The sequence below is a fragment of the Benincasa hispida genome, chromosome 10 (assembly GCF_027475165.1).
Source record: "Benincasa hispida cultivar pf3 chromosome 10, pf3_genome.v1.1, whole genome shotgun sequence".
Taxonomy (NCBI): domain Eukaryota; kingdom Viridiplantae; phylum Streptophyta; class Magnoliopsida; order Cucurbitales; family Cucurbitaceae; genus Benincasa; species Benincasa hispida.
This window is the reverse complement of record NC_143487.1, coordinates 7,656,079-7,673,915: the sequence shown is the minus strand read 5'-3', so window position 1 is coordinate 7,673,915 and position 17,837 is coordinate 7,656,079. Positions and strand designations below refer to the sequence as shown.

General features: G+C 35.7%; 1 protein-coding gene across 2 annotated transcripts; it reads right to left on the bottom strand.

Moving 5' to 3' along the window:
• Positions 1-2,762: 2,762 nt before the first annotated feature.
• Positions 2,763-6,231, bottom strand: LOC120089489 (multiple C2 domain and transmembrane region protein 5-like). 2 transcript variants are annotated; one of them, XM_039046975.2, is made up of 2 exons: positions 5,877-6,231; positions 2,763-5,465 (listed from the first exon to the last, which is right to left on the bottom strand). In XM_039046975.2, exon 2 carries the CDS (start codon positions 5,215-5,217, stop codon positions 2,902-2,904), a length of 2,316 nt encoding a protein of 771 aa, XP_038902903.1. In that variant the 5' UTR covers positions 5,218-5,465; positions 5,877-6,231; the 3' UTR covers positions 2,763-2,901. The 2 variants fall into 2 exon arrangements, with proteins under 2 accessions (XP_038902903.1, XP_038902904.1); XM_039046976.2 differs by having other exon boundaries at positions 2,763-5,230; positions 5,877-6,081.
• Positions 6,232-17,837: the final 11,606 nt, after the last annotated feature.

The window sequence follows — 17,837 nt, the reverse complement described above, 5'->3', positions numbered from 1 at the left end:
TGTATTAACACAATGGTTATAAATTACACATTTCTATTATATCATAAAACAATTAATACAAATATAATATAGATAAAACATTTTAACTGAGTCCTCAAATCATATTTAAAACCTCTAATACTGACGTATTAGGAAAAATGGAAATATTGAAAATTTTTATAGTCTGTATTTATTGGACACAAAACCTCCGTCAAGGTAACAAATCAATTAACTAATAATTTTTTAGTGCGTAAGGGAGGAGCAAGAGAACAAAGAACACATTGAAAAGGACAAATTTTGGTCGACTGCATCATCCAGTCTCAAAGGAGATATCCCTCAAGCCAAATCTCCGTCACTTATGCACTGATTCTATTTAAAAGTTGAGCTTTGTAATTTAAGACCCATTTCTTAGACCTCATCGACAATATAATATCCAATATTTATCTCTTTTAGAGTAAAATATTTCTCTTTCCTTTTCTACTTTTTTCCATTTTGTGTTGCTAAGCTTATGTTAATTAAATTGATTTAATAAATGCAATTTAATTTAAAGAACATGAATGTTTCTACAAGAAAGAAGAAGAAGGAGAGAGAACATGAATGCATCTATTAATTCTTATTATTAATTTTAGGAACTAAAATAAGTCTTACACTCCTCATAGTTTAGAATTTCTTGACTCATTATTTTATTTTATTTTATTTAAAAATTTTCAAATTTACTTGATAATAATTATATAATTTATTCAATTTTCTCAAAAAAAAAAAAAAATATATATATATATATAATTTATTCATTTTTCTAAAAAAAAAAACAATGGTAGAAACACCAATAAAAATGAAAATAAATACCAATACGGTGTCAGACCACTGACAATTCGATGTTCAAGTTAGTTAAGAGCTAAGACAAGTGAAAGTAGAAAGTAGTCGTGAGCATTTTCAACATACCTTTGACGAATGAATTTGACTACTTATATAGAATTGATATTGTGTGTTACAGGTGTCTTGCTTTATATTGATCCCTTTTAATTCAAAGCCACTGAATCGTTACATTTAGTTATAATGCTAATGCCACTCAAGTTAGTGTGGAAGTCTAATGGTGTTGTGGAGTACTACCACTATTTGGGTACCATTAAGCACTCCATGGCACCACTAGGCACTACTAGGACCTTCATAGTACTATTACCTAGCTAGTTCCTCTATGGTGGGTCTTCTGAGTTATCTCCTAAGTTTTCTGAGCTACATCTAAACTCCATACGGTTCCTCTAAGCTACCTCTAGATTCTCTCATGGGTCTTATGAACTACCTTTAAGCTCTTTGTTGGGTCTTCTAAGTTATCTTTAACCTCCCTCATGGGTCATCTTAGCTATCACTAGCCTCCCTCATGGGTCATATGAGCTACCACTAACCTTCCTCATGGGTCATCTGAGCTATCTCGAAGCTTCCCATAGATTCTTTGAGCTAACTTTAAACTCTCATAGGTCCTTTGAGCTACCACTAGGCTTCGTCATGGGTTCTCTAAGCTATCTTTAAGCTCCCTAAGGATCATCTAAGTTAACACTAGCTCCCTCTCATGGGTCATGAGCATTCCACTCGGACTAGTTTCCTAAAGTCATGGGAGACTATTGGTCGAATGTGGATCCCCCATTGGCCTTGGTCTATCATCTCGGGCCTCTATTCTATCTATAGGCTTTCTATCTCTCTAGACTCTAAATTTCAACCTATCTTGGTAAATATTCCCATAATAACTTATATTAACAAAATTTAAATGTTGCTTCCAAATTTTTTTTTTTTTTTTAATGTTATAGTTTTTCATTTTTCAAAAAGGAAGATTGTATATTAGTAGTTTTCTATTCTACTTTTCATCTTTTATAGTTACATTCAACAATTTTACCAAATTAAATGCCAAAAAAAAAAAAAAAGCATTTTTACCAAATTTCAAAAGTAAAAAGTAAACTTTAAAAGCCACACTTTCTTTTGGTTTCTAAAGCCATATATATATATATATTGAAAGGTGGAACAAATTACTTTGACCATTTGACCTATGCATAATTGGTATTTATTTTGATATGTTTGGTGTTCAACGTTGAATCAAACCAACTGCAATGACAAACTTGTTAGTTCCAACCTAGCTCAACAATTAATAAAATAATAAATAATTTTCGAAAGGCAATTTTTGGACAATCATTATTAATTTGTACTACTTAATTTGCTATTATTTAAAATTATTTAGAAGTAAATGGGTAACAAATATGATTTAAGGTTGGTTGAAATGGCATCCTCAACGGAAAGAATTTTATTTAAGTCATAAATCAATGACTTCATAGACATGGGAGCAACAACTTTTCTTGTAATCGTCAAAAACCAATGATTTCATATTCCCGTGGCTGATTCAAGCTGCTAGCATCACGTACTAACAATTTTACAATTGTATAATAACAACTACATTAATGATGATATACCTTAAAAAACGTCATGGAACCATTGAAGTTTGGACTGAGTTTGTCCGTCTCTCCAAATCTATTGAGTTTTTATTTATTTTATGAACTTATGATTTGCAAAATTATTTGGTACGAGTCTCCCTTTGTTAATTTCGGATATATTTGATTTAACTTTTTCAAGTGTTTAATTTTGAAAATGTGTAGTATTTAGCAACCATTCAAAATAATTTTCGAAACACTTTTAAAGTTTATTTCAAACAATTGTTATCGGAAGAGTTTAGATAAAAACGACTTTTACATAAAACTTTTCCTCTAATCAATCCAAAACAGTCAAGTGGGTCAGAGTAATTAAAGCATTAATAGAAGGAGACTGAAACTACTTTGAACCATTCTTCAACAATAACAAACAAACACATGATATATAATTAATTGAATGTAATTATATACCAATAAGTCAAATGGAACAGAAATTCAAATGAACTTCTATTCACAACAAGCTGTCTGATCTTGCAGGCAATCTCCTAAAGAAGGTTGAAGGAACTGAAGGAAGTTTATGGCGAAATCTTGGATGCCTCAGCACATAAATGCCTCCAACTAGGCAAATAACTTGAAATGGGGTCACGTAGAGAACTATAGCAGCAATCAAGCAAAACGTTACAAAGAGAGCGCTTGCTCTTGGATCTCTCCAGCTCAATAGTGACTGAAATCTTTCTCCTTGAGTTGCAAGATCCCCCACCACGGTTTGCACCCTCCCGGCTATGCTCCGTAGGCGGTCGTACCTCATCCGAACGATATCGGTAGATCGGGATGTAGGGAAGGTATCAAATTCTTCATCTAGTTCATCAGGATGAGTTGCATCAGCATGAGACAATCTGGTGTCCATGTGCTGGGGGTGTCTAGGCCTACGCCTGAAGTTCCAAATACCGATAACGAAAAGATAAAGAAAGATGGTTGGAAGTACGAGCTCGGGATAAATAACTAATATGATGAAAAGGATATGGATTAGTATTGTTGTAATAGGGTTCTTCCAGTTGCAAATATGATCAAACCATTTACCAAGTGCAATCAAACCACTTAAAACTCCCATTATTCTGAAGAAATTGGCTTTGCTTCTCCTCATGCTCCACATATGTGAATCCACATCCAACATATACTCCACAACCTCTTTCCTCAATGCAGGCTCGGCACGGGCTAGTCTCATCGAGACAATTTGCATAGCCTGGTGCCTTAAGCTATCAAGCTGAATCACGGATAATGGATGAATGTAATGCATTTTTGGCAACAATGGGTTGGAGTACATATGCAACATGTTAATCAAAGATGAACAAGTAAACCTTACAGCTAACTGCACTTCACCCATTTTCTTCACTCCTGAAGAATGAAGGACCAGAAGTGGATATGAATAAGTGTAAACCCTATCAGTTTCAAGGGTCGATAAACGAATCCGCACCTTTCCAATCCTTGAATCTTTTACTCCACTTCCTCCACCTATATAACCATTATCAAAGACCCCAATAGTAACAACAGTACAGGGATCAAAAACCTCCCAAGTGTACTGTTCATTCCATTTTGGAGCGAAACTGTCTACAACAGTCCTCGTTCGAATCCATTTCTGTCCATATTTTGCAATGCAGTACGAGTCTGTCGTCCCTCTGCCATCTTTGGTCTTCATCGGCATCAGCCCTTGAGCACTTAGAATCCCTAATTCAAGAATCCCAATACTAGACTTCCACAACTGTTTTGCAGTAGGCCTAAGATCACTACTGTAGTGGGTTGATTCATCCAACACATGATAACCACCATCCAAACAAATCCTTAGATGAATCCTACTGGCAAACTTGATTTCTTTTTTCTGTTCACCATCTGCAATAATGTGTTTCTCAAGATTGAACCATCTAGTGTTTACAGGTTTATGATCTAATCGCCTCTGAACATTTTGCAGGGGAATCAAACACCTCCCTAGAATTTCTTCTTTGTTTGATGCTACCTTGTCTTCTACTGTCAGAAGTAGTGGCTCTTCAAATGGCTCAGCAGCCACAAACATCAAGTCCTCATTCCACATTGGATTTATAGTCTTGCTTTGAGATATCCTAGTTCTTAAAGCCTGAGCCCCAAGAATAGCTTTCACAAAAACTTCTGGATACCGACTCTTATCACTTGGTAGTAAATCCTGAGCTTCAATGATATTTACTCTAACATACCAAAGTTTTGGAGAAAGATAAACCTTTGATCTGATGCTAGCAATGGTCTCAGAGCCCACAGTTGCAGCATCTGAATGCCAGGCGTCAGGAAATGCTTCATCTGCTTGAGTCCCCATCCACACAGCCAACATAAGCTCTCCTTTGACCTTATCCCCCTTTCGGTCCTCCAGCCTATACCACTGGGGTGCCAGTGGGCTATCGGGTGGGACACGTTTTGGAACATCATTGAGATCGAAAATAGCCCGTCCCATAAAATCATCTATTACAAAATCCTTGTCTTTCACCACCACTTCCAGAAGAGACGCTTGGATTCGTTCCCTTGAGAAAGCGAAAACTTGTTTCCACTCAGGGTTGGACTTCTTCTCGAAGTGTTTGGTTGTTCCTTTATAGTTTCCAAGCTTCACTTCCACATATGGATCACAACTACCAGTGACATCTTTTCCAGGTAAATCTTTAGCTTTGACGACATAAACATAAAGATATTGCATTTGCTCCACAAGGTCATACGTGCAAGAAAGCTTGTCTCCCATTATTGAAACCGCACCTATTTTAGGATAGGTCTCCTTTAGAACAAAATCATGATGTTGAAGAGACTTCTGCATCTCTCAACTCTGCCTAATGTCAAAAAAGCACTTAACTTTTAGACACTCAGAATAAGTATAGCCTTTTTAGTAAACTCAAATTCTACCAATCTCAATGCAACTATAGACACTCAACTCTTGTTCATCAAGAATTTTTAGGCGACATTTGTAACGGACCAACTTGAGGCGAACAAAACTTAGCAAAGGGATGGAATTCTAGAACACTCAGTTACCCTCAGTGGGATCTTCCAACTCTGTTGCACAATCACCTGCAGATGAAAAAACAGACCTCCATACTTTTACCATTTTTGATGTTGCTCACAAAAAGTTGAAAAAAGCACATACTCATGGAATTTGATCAATTCCTAGTGTAAAGTGCACTTGCAAATTTGTCTCCTTCACACTTTTTTCTTGGTAACCAAAAACAGTACACAGAGCCAATTTGCATGCTAAACATGAATCGCAATTTGTTGAAGTCTATTCCAAGACAAATTAGCAGCTTCAGTTTTACAACTAATGGGTTTTGTATGGCTAGAAAAATCCCAATAAGTTTAAAACAATAAGTAAGCTCCAAGTCCAGGGAAAGACACTCATTTTGTTTCAACACCTAATATTAGCCAGAACATGAAGAAAACAAGACCTCAAAAGTTAAGAGATTAGCTACAACCACTAGAACCAACCTGATAAAACAATAACTTGAAGGAGAAATGATGGGTTGTTGAGGAAAAAGAAGAAAAAGCATTTGCCTTTGTTGAACAGAGATGAAATGGAGTTGAAGGGTTGAAATGAAAGGTGGGTAAAGAGTGAAGTGAGTTAGAAAGTGCAAGCAATATCATGAAGAATACTGAATCTCTGAAAAGAGCACAGATTTAGCAACGAGATGCCAAGTTTTTTTTTTTCGATGACCAGCTTTTGTTTCCCTTCGGACTATTGCAGGTGCAGACAAATATCATAGCGCACTTATGGAAGGCTGTGGTCAGTTTTGGCACGTGCGGAGGAAGGTTGTCTGATGTTGTCCATTGGAGTATCCTCTCCAAAAGGGAAGAAGTTGCTAAGTTCCAAAAAAGAAGAGACAATAAGATCTCTAGCTGAGATTTTTATCCATATTACTTATCAAAAGTTAGTACAACTAAACACTGTAAAATATCTTTAGATGTCACCTCTTGCTCAATGTCAATACTTCAGTTTTACGGCTCACTATATTATCCAAGGATGTGGATTAGGCAATTCTCTTTATAATTGTCATTTCTATATATATAAATAAGTGATCAAATGAATATTTATATGAAAGGAAAAGATTTTAAGCCATGGTTATTTTCTCGAAGACATAATCCATCGATAGTAAAAATAAACAAGGATTAAGCATGTAAAGAGAGAAAGAAATACAACATTTGTAGTTTCCACAAGTAACTTCGTCTCCACGAGCAATCGGCACCACCAATGGTATATCCTTGCTATTCTTAGATTGAAGAACATGGTTGTGGGACCGAAACTTTAGCGAAAGATATGGAATTTCACTAATTAAATTGGAGAGTGAAAGAAAATTTGTGGAAGAAATATATTGAATATTCAAAGGAAGCATTAGTTTTTAAATTTTGAAAAACAAAACCTATTTATAAACAAAACACATGCAGAAACCCTTCTTGCATAACTTCCACCTCAAACTCCATTAGCATGAATAATGTAGGTGTCAAGCTTAGCATAAGCCACTTCAAAACCTACTTAATGGGAAAATCCAACAATTGGATTTTTCCACTAACTAATTTTTTTATTAAAATAAAATTATAATAAAATAATTTTTGACAAAAAATATGAAATACTATTTTCATATTTTAGAAGTTATTTAATTAAATAAAATAAACAAATTTAACATCACATATTAAATTGTCTTTGACATCTAGCTTTTGATTAATCACATTAATCAATTTTCAAACACTTTCATGCTAATATTTTATTTAAAACATACTCTCCAAAAATAATTAATTATATAAATATGAATTATATCTCATATAAAATACAATTTTCCCTAAAGACCAAATTTGAATATTTCAAATTCTCACTTCACCTAGTTCTTCAATTTTGTCCGTAGTGGGCTAGCAAGGAGACTTGATGGACCTACAGATCATGGGCTCTAACGATTCGAGACTAACCAGTCAAACTTTTTAACCTAGTTAATCAATATTCGTTAACTAACATGACTATCCATTATAGCCTGTAGTTGCACTCCCTATTGGGATTGATGCCCTAAAGTCTCGTGTCCTGTAGTTTGTAAACAGTTTGTACGAACGCTTGTATTGTATAATATGATATTTACTTCACATTTTGATTTTGCTCAGTTGTATGTTTTATTTACTTTACCACAAACCAATAAACATAAAATCCTTGGTTATCTGTATGTGGTGACATACAAGTGGATCATATCTTGAGTGATAACCAAAATGGTCTGTAGTATATGGATAGATAGCTACACAATATGAAATTCACTCCTTCCCCGAGGCAGGGGCAAGTAGATAGATAACTCCTTTAAGGGTTGATTCCAAGGCTTGAACAATGTGGCGCAACACATCTTCTCTAGGCCCGAGAGGTGTTCACACATAGTTGGACTATATTGTATTGTTCACTAGAGGAATAAGTGGTACTTAAGGAGTGAGATATAACTACAGGGGCAAAACAGTAAATTGACCCAGTTGTACTTACGAGCATTTGTGAAGGGTCATCGTACTCATGATTGGTTATGTCCGATGGACATAAAAATATTTCTGTGGTTAGAAGAGTTCAGTTGTTGGTATTTAGTGGAATGCCTGACAGTCAACAGATGGTGGATCTTATGGCTAAAGAGTTTAGTTAGCTATTCACGTACCGTTGGAGTTTCGAGCCACAGGTCCATTAGGTCCCCTGGATAGCTGGGATAAAGTCAAGAATCGATGTTTGGGTCAGTTTGAAATGTTCATATTGACAAGATGGAGTTTGATTATATATGATATAATTGAACTAGTTAATTATATATGATATAATTGGCTAAATGTATAAGATACACTAATTTGGAGAAAATTAGATACAAATATGATTTATATCATGTGGAGGAGAAATTACTATGTAGATATGTGATATCAAACTATAGGGTAAGAATATAATACGATTATATTCATTTATTATTAAATTGGTTAATTATGAGATAATTGGCCATATTATTCTCCTCAATCGTGCATTAATGGGAGCAGCCGCATTTGGTTATGGTAACCGACGAATAAAATGAAAATTGGTTTCATTTTGCAAAAGTTTGAAAATTCGCAATCAATGTGAAAACGTAAATGATTGCCTAGCTGGAGAGCCTATACGATAGTCTCATCGTCTAAACGATTGCACACCTGCATCTAAACGATCGCACGCCTTTCCCTAAACGATCGCTTAGATTTCCTAAACGATTGCATAGCGTGTTGCATTTTCTAAATGATCGTATATATTTATAGATGATTGCTTAGTAAAACCAACACGATCGTGTAGCTTTGTCTAAAGGATAAGCATTTCTGCTATACGATAGTTGTCTTCATCTCTCCCACTCGCTTATCGTCTACACGATCTGTCTTTCCTCCTATCTCTACCAAATTCACCAAAGACGACACTTTGGATTCTCATTCCGAGAATACCAAGGGCTTCAACTGGTGGTGTCGTTCCCGCTACTTACTTATTCATGCTTGTTCGTGTTGCTGCCATTCGTGTAGACGATCGTGCTGTCGTAGTCGACTGATTTGCTGGGTGATAGTTCGTGTAGAGGTTCTCCGCTGCTTGGAGTTCGACGTTTGAAGAGAGTCTTCAACAGGTATGAGAACTCTTTCCCTTGTGTTTTATCTATCTTAGCATGCCATTAATTTTTGTTAATTTGCATAACTATATGTTAGAATGTATATGTTGGATTTTGGTCACGATGAAATCGGATATATCCGAATGCTTATGGATGCTCTTCATTAATAGTTCCTTCACTCCCCTCACTGTAGATGTATTATGTGTCCATTTGATATAACTGTCAACGATAAGTCGATCCTTTATAGGTTGTTCATAACCTTAGGTAGGTCAAATACCGTTTTACCCCTAAGTTACATCTTTTCTTCTTAAGTACCACTGTCCCTCTAATGAACAATTGATTTAGGATCTTAATCACTAAATCCATTCCTACTCAGCCCAAGGGATCAACCCGTAAGGGAACAACCTTTCTACTATCCCTAAAATAGGTAGAAGTAAACTCTATCTTGAAAATTCTATGTCCCTAGCTATCTACCCAGTCTTAGCTCTGAAATGGAAGGCATATTGAGCAACGCTGTTGAGCTTACCCTCACCTATACAAAGTGATTGCCAGATGCATGTCTAGAACAACTTCCAGATCAGTTAGAAACTTCCTAACCTATACTGCTTCTTTGGCTGCTTCACATACAACAACATATTCTGCTTCCATTGTGGAGTTTGCAATGCAGCTCTACTTAATACTTCTCCACACTATTGCTTCTCCATAGTGAACACCGATCCCGATGTAGATCTTCTAAAGTCTATATCGATTTGAAAATCAGAATCAGTATATCCTGTAATGATCAAATCCTTATTTCCATATACGAGCACAGAGTTCCTCGTTCTCTTAAGATATTTGAGGATATTCTTAACGGCATTCCAATGTGCATAACCAGGATCCGACTGATACCTACTAACAATCCCTACCGTAAAACATATGTCTGGATGAGTATATAGCATTACATACATCTGACTTCTGACTGCTGATGCATAGGGAACACGTCTCATATCCTTAACTTTTTAAGGTGTCTTAGGACATTGTTCCTTTGACAAATGTATCCCATTCCTAAAAGTTAAAAGACCTCTTTTGGAATCCTGCATCTTAAACCTAGACAACACCTTGTCTATATAAGATGTTTGAGACATAGCTAGTGTTATGTTCTTTCAATTTCAAACTATTTGAATCACAAGAACATATTGTGCCTCTCCAAGATGAAATTGGGCTGCTAGCCAATTTTTTATGTTAGTTAGGTATCCTACATTATTCCCAATAAGTAGGATATCATCTACATACAAAACTAGAAATGCTACAGTGGAGTTGATGATCTTTTTGTATACACACAACTCATCAACATTTTGTTCAAAGCCATAAGATTTGACTGCAATATCAAATCTTATATTTTAGGACCTGGATGCATGTTTCAATCCATAAATAGATCTCTTCAGTTTGAAAACCTTTTACTCCTGACCCTGTTCAATGAACCCTTCTGGTTGGACCATATAAATACTCTCTTCAAGATTGCCACTTAAAAAGGCAGTCTTGACATCCATTTTCTAAATTTCATAATTATAAAAAGTGGCAATGGACAAGAGTATCCTTATTGATTTAATCATAGTAACAGGTGAGAAGGTTTCTTCATAGTCCACCCCCTCAACCTGGGTATAACCCTTTACTACTAACCGGGTTTTATAGGTCTATACCTTCCCCATGTAGTCTTTTTTACACATGTAGATCCACTTACAACTTATAGGTCTTACCTCATCAGGTTTAACTATAAGTTCTCAAACTCAATTAAAGTACATAGACTCTATTTCAAGGTCTATGGCTTTGATCCACTGATCTCGATCAACATCGTCCATTGCTTGTTTATATGTTAATGGATCCTCTAAGCTATCATCAGATATGGTGACTTTGGTTTTAGTTAAACTCATAGCAGTCAAGCTATCTCACAACCCTTCCACTACATTGAGGCTCTCTCAACTCTTGAGTAGGATGTGATGGACTAGATGTCCTTGATCTATCAACAACTCTTGTTGATAAGCGAGCCTGATAAAAAAACTTTTGTTGATCCGTCTGTAGCATCTTTTGAAATCTCTTCCAATACTATTTTACTGCGAGGTTTATGATCTCGTATATGGTCTTCCTCTAGAAATATGACATTTGTAGATGCAATTACCTTATCATCCTGAAGATCATAAAACTGACCACCTCTCTTTCCTTTAGGGTAACCCACAAACCGACATAATTTTGAACGATGTTCCTTCTTAGGATTCTATACCATTACATGTGTCGGACAACCTCAAATCCAGAAATGATGTAAACTAGCTTTACGCCTTGTCCATAACTCATATGTTGGGCAACCCCATGTCTAACAAGGTTCTGTTTCTTCGTTCAGATACACCGTTTTGCTGAAGCATTCCCAAGGCAGAGAATTATGACTAAATCCCGTGTTCTATCATATAGTCTTAGAATTTCAAGTCCAAATATTTCCCATCTCGATCTGATCGAAGTGCCTTAATAGATTTACCTAATTGGTTCTCAACCTTGGTTTTAAATTTCTTGAACTTTTCAAGAGCTTTAGATTTATAATGAATTAGGTAAATGTAACCGTACCTTGAATAATCATCAATAAAACTAGTGAAATATTCATAACCTCCCCATACTTTAACACTCATCAGTCCATAGAGGTCCAAATGCACGAGCTCTAAGGTTTCTCTGGCTTGATGACCTTTTTTCAAAAAAAAAAAAATCTTTTTATCATTTTTCCTTCAAAACATGACTCACACAGTGGTAAAGAGTTATCTTCTAACTTGTTTAGAAGTCCAGTTTGAACAATTCTCTCAATCCTATTGAGATTAAAGTGACCAAGTCTCAAATACCAAAGATAGGTACATTAAGAAATGCGTTGCCTTTTTCTTTGAGTTTCAGTTGCTTTAAACATTTTTGTCTTATATACAGCTTCAACTTTATATGGTTTTAACTTGTATAAGTTACTTTCTAAGTTTACGGAAGAGATTTATATACCTCTTTTTGTAATGAACACTTCATTATAACCAAACTTTACATTGTACAAACGTTCCAAAAAACAGGAAATAGATATCAAAATTCTTTTACAAGAAGGTACATAAAGAACATTTTCTAAATAAATATATCTATTTCCAAAGGTTAACTTAACCATTCCCACTACTTTTGCTGAGATACGCTCCCCTGATCCAACCTGGAGAGTAATCTTATCTTCTTCAAATTGTCTCCAGGAACTAGTTTCTTGAAAAGAAAAATAAACATGATTAGTGGCCCTTGAATCCAATATCCAGGTAGAATCTCCATTCTCCACTATACATGTTTTAATAACTAATAAATCTAATGTTGGATTTTATGTCCTAAAACTCATATTTTGTAATATCATATTCTTGTTTAAGAAAATTGTTATTGAAAATATTTAGTAAATTTAAATTTTGTAAATCTTGAATCTAATAAACTAGGGTCCTGGGGCTATTTAATGTAGTTTGAACTTTATGTTGTGACATAAAGGTGGATCAAGTTCAAATATATAGCCAAAATGATCTATAGTATATGAATAAGGTTGGGCGCCTTATTCTGGAGACACTATTGATGCGGCCCATTTTGTAGTTAGTACAAATGATGTGATCCTAAATCGTTCATGTGGAGACATGAAAGTGGGGGCATCCTATGTAAAGAGTTTACATAAGACTGAACCATGAAATAGTCACTTTTTACGTTCTAAATGTCGTTTTATGTATAAAACTGACTGTTTTGTTATTTGATGACCTAGGTAACTTAATCTTAATCCTGAGCTAATTATGAACTCCTGTTCACTCGAAATTGTCCTTAAATCTGCATAGGTGAGGGTAGCTCATTATCGCTGGCCCAATAAGTCTCCCATTTCAAGGGTAAGATCATGTGGATAGCTGGGAACATAGGGTGCAAGACGGAATTCACTCCTACTCGTTATAGGGATATTAGATAGGTTGTTCCCTTTAGTTCTAAATCAAGGTCTTGAACAAGGGGCCCCACCTTCTCATTGGCCCGAGAGGGGTTCAGTTTAAAGGTTGGACCTTAAACCAATTGTTCATTAGAGGATCAGTGGAACTTAAGGAACAAGATGTAGTCTCGGGGGTAAAACGGTTTTTATGACCCAGCCGAAATTACAAAAACCAGTGAAGGATTAGCTTACTAATCATGGTTATATCATGTGGACACAAATATATCTATAGTGAGAGGAGTTCAACTACAGGACTATAATGGAATGATCTGTTAGTTAACGAATGTTGACTAACTCCGTCTAAAGAGTTTAGCCAGCTAATCTCGGATCGTTGGAGTCCATGATCTATAGGTTCATTAGGTTCCCTTACTAGCTCATATGGAATAAACTTAGAACAGTATGATAGAATGATTCGAATTGTTCGAATTAGGTGAAGAGAGAGAAGCCGACAAGTATATGTGATATAGTAGTCGTTTTTTTTCAGTTTAGAGATATAATTTTAATATTTAAATGTGATTTAAATATCAAGAATATGAATACGTTCATATTCGGAAGCTTGGAAATAATGGAAATGGTCAAAGATGTAAAAAGTCAAAGTCAAAGAGTTGACTTTTGACTTTGAAAAGTCAAACTTTGACCAACCTTATATTCAAATATGATTTGAATTTCGAGAAAATGAATGCGAATTCATGCTCGGGAGGTCAAAATTAGTCAACACGAAAAAAATCATAAAAAGTCAAAATGTTGACTTTTCTGTCAAAGTTTGACTTTCACCAAATGACTATTTTGTCCTTTGACTAAAGTTAGTGGGAAAATCCAAACTTTTGTTGGATAATTCCACTAAAAAAATAGTGGGCTAGGTGTTGGCTTATAGTGGAGACATTAAGCCCACTTAATGAGTGGATTCTAGGTATTAGGTTTTTATGAAGTTATTTCATGCAATTTTACATGGCCCTTTTTCTATAAATATGGACTTGTCATTTTGGATTAAAGACTTTTGAAAATTTTGCAAAATTAGTTTTAAAAATTGGGCTGAAAAAATACAAACCCAACCCAAATATCACTCTACTATTTTCATCTTTTTTTCTCTCTCTCGAGTTCTTTATCCATCAGGTCCTACAACTCGGTTCTGAGTCTAGAGGATAGTAGGTCAGCTCTAGTGGTTGTCCGGTTCGTGTTGGAGCAGAGATAGACGAATTTTGGGAGCTTCAAAGGTATTATTTCAAAATAACCCTAATTAATTCATTTGGGTTGCATGTTTAATTTGGGCAATTAGAGTAAAATCGATTCTCATTTCCGTTGCGCATGCCGACGTTTCCATCATTTAATTTACCTTTTTTTCTTTTTCAACTTTCTTCTCGACAAGATATTTAGGACAATTTCTTTTCAATGCGTATTTTCGTTGCAATGGAAACATTTTCCTTCAGCAAATATCTTCTTCCTTATCTGTGCAGCTGGAGCCTTCCCTTTCCTAGTTTCCTTCTTTTTCTTTTGAATACCTTTATTCTTGGAGAAAGAAGGGCCATATTTAATTCCAGAAGATGATTCTTTCTGGGGTTTCCTCTTTGAGGTAGAAGCAACGTTTGCTTCTTCCTCATACCTTTATTTTTCAATAAAGATTCATAAATTCTGGAGTTCATTGAGAAGAGTCGTCAGGTTGTACTCTATCTTATTCACCAAAGCATTCGTTTTGAATTGAAAAGAGCTCTTCGGAAGAGACTGCATGATGAATCCAACTTGACTTTTCTCATTCATGACGGCTTCATTCACTTCTACAATATTGAAGTGAACCATCATGTTTAAAACATGTTCCCTTACGGAGGCTCCTTCCTTCATTCTGCAGTTGTAAATGAATTTAATTGCGTCATGCATGGAAGATGTGGACGGTTGTCCAAACAGGCCCTACAAAGAGTCCATGATCTCTCTTGCAATAGCTAACCTCTCGTGCTTCTTAGACAATATATCAGATATACTGGTTAAAATATAAACACAAACCTTCTCATTAGCTTTGACCCATCTGTCATACACAACCCAAACAATTCGGTTTGCGTTGGGACTAAGGGTTGGAGGACACTCCTCCGTTAAAACAAATCAGAGATAATCTATTACCAGTATCGTGTTGATATTCGATTTGAAAGTTCAGTAATTATCGTCGTTCAGTTTTTCTGAAGCTTGCAGTTAATAATTGATGTTGTCATTGTTGAAAAGTAAACAAATTATTAGTGAATTGATTTACTCTAATTTTTAATCCAATTTATTAAGCAAATAATAATGTACCCATACTCATTATTCTTTTGCTACGATACTTCAGTGAGTCAGAATAGCCACCCACCGAAGGGCAGTTAACTACTCATTTACTGAATCAAAACATTCTTGACTAAATACTAATACCAGAATAATTCTTACCCTTATAGTACTTAGCTACCGTTTATTTGGTCAAGAACTTTACTATCACTTAGTAAGTTTTGTAAGTGTATACCCGCCATTTTCGAATTACAGAGATCAAAATCAAACAAGCCCTCAAAGGAGAAACAATTATTTGAAAATAAACCTAAGTAACTCTATCCATTTATAGAGTTCACAATGTTCTGAATCCTATGTTACAACCCTCCGAAGGGATCACCACGGTTAACGACTAGCTAGTGTCGCCTCTAAAGGACAGCAGTCACAATATAGAAATCTCACGGTGTGACCTAATGGAAGAGACCGCAGGACGTGTTGACATACACCCTTCACCCACTTACTATGAACTACTTCTGTGACACCCCAAAGTTTTGTTAAAAAAAAAAAAAGAAGAAAAAAAAGAAAAAAAATGGGTGGTTAATTTGGGAAAAAGAAAAGGGAATTAGGGTTATAAAAGTGTTTTGGGGGGGGGACCTTTTCACACTTCACTCCAGCTTACCCTCTTAACCTGGATGGAATGGTGACTGCAGCAATTACCAATCCTTTTACTGGCACTTACTGCCTATCTACCCTGTTGAACTTTGCTCAAACCCTGATTACATGCATATCATCAATACACCAACATATTAACTCAGAACTTAATACATTTACATTACATGGTTTCGCAGCATTGTTCATTCCTAAATATTACAACTTAATGAGCCCCATCTAGAATACTAGTCACTAGACAGACACATGTGTACTAACTAATACAGGTCTTCAATTACACTTCCTTCAACCTGTTTCTTTGAGTGGTAGAGTGGCAACAGAAAAGTCTTTTGGGAACTGACTGCTACCCAAAAAATGAAACATTTGAAAACGTGAGCTAGAAGCCCAGTGAGTGACTTAATAAAATGTAAATCTTATGCTTAAACTGAAAGCTTGAATATATAATACTGTAACCAAAATATACCAAGCAAACGTGTACATAAAACCTTTAAAACCATTGTATTTGAAACCTGAATCTTAGTTAAGAATGAACATTCATCACTCTAATTCCCAATGCCAAGCCATGGCCAGGAGAGACCTCTACTCGACCTGCTCATACTAAACTATGGCTAGGCGAGATCCCAACGTCGATCTCTTTAAATAAACTGATGGCATCTCAAGCAACTTCTTTTAAACATAAACATTGATAACAACATTTAACTACTATTAAACATCATTATTCCTTAGTTGAGAACGAGCATACATCGCTCTAGCTCTCAATGTTCGTTACCGGCCAAGAGACTCATACTTCGGCCTCCCTTTGCTGGTATATAGCCTAAGAGACCTATACTTCGGCCTCCCTTTGCTAATATATAGCCTAGGAGACCCATACTTCAGCCTCTCATTAATAACTACCTACGTGCACATAGAGTTTTTTATGTACCGTCAATACCTTAGGTACATTTATGTTATCAAGTTCTCGAAGAGCATTAAAAGAATAGCTTTCACATATAGTATAGAAAACTCTTTAGGATACTTTCTCTACCTTCAGTGTAACGCCCTAGGCCCAGGATTTGGACTAGGATTCGGAATCCAAATTCGGCCTCTGATGGCACCGGCATTCCTCTGCGTCCTCTGCGACCTGGCTACGTCATCCTCACTTGCCTTGAATGCTTCTAGAAGGGAAAGTTGTCTCCACAAACCAATACGGGTCGTTACATTCAGTATCCCTTTTCATTATGTTTAGGAATACCAACGCATGTACTTTAACAACCTTAAGTATTTAAAACATAATACATTGAGCTTCATTCAACCTTAGCTTCACTCTAACGCATGCTTCATACTTTTTAAAATAAGTTGGCTTAAATCATGTTGAACTAGCTCGTAAAAACCATTAGCAGCATTAGACATGGATAACATACTTGAAACACTCATACATTAGTAAACATCACGAAAATGGAGTTACTATAATGCTGAAAGTATTTGGACAAGATAACATACTTAAATCATGTCTGTTTCTATGGAAAACATGCTTTACTTAGCATGAGAAATAACTTCAAACATAGGTTGCTTGGAACTTCATATAAACACTTAGCATGAGAAATAACTTCAAAGAAATCATGGTTTCTAAATCATTAAAACATTAAATTATCACATAGTCACTCACAACTCGTTGGCCTCTTAACGGGTTATACATCTCTCCTAGCTCTTCTTGGCTTGAAAGGACATAATTCCCGGTTAAACTACTTAGAATTCTTAGCAAAATACCTCAAATAGTTCATTTACTAATGGAACTTTCATCATCAAAGATAGCTTTACTAGCGAGATGCTCATCATGAGTGAATTCATTCTTATGAGCGAGATTCTCCTCATGAGCGGGATCCTCCTCATGAGCGAGATCAAGCTTTTCCTGGCAAACTTTCCTCCTAGCAATACTCACCTTACCAGCGAAATTCAGCCCAATTTCTAGCGAGATTTTCTTCTAGA

What these genes read in the sequence shown, in the direction of transcription:
- LOC120089489 (XM_039046975.2), bottom strand. Translation starts at nt 5,217, where the DNA reads ATGCAGAAGTCTCTTCAACATCATGATTTTGTTCTAAAGGAGACCTAT.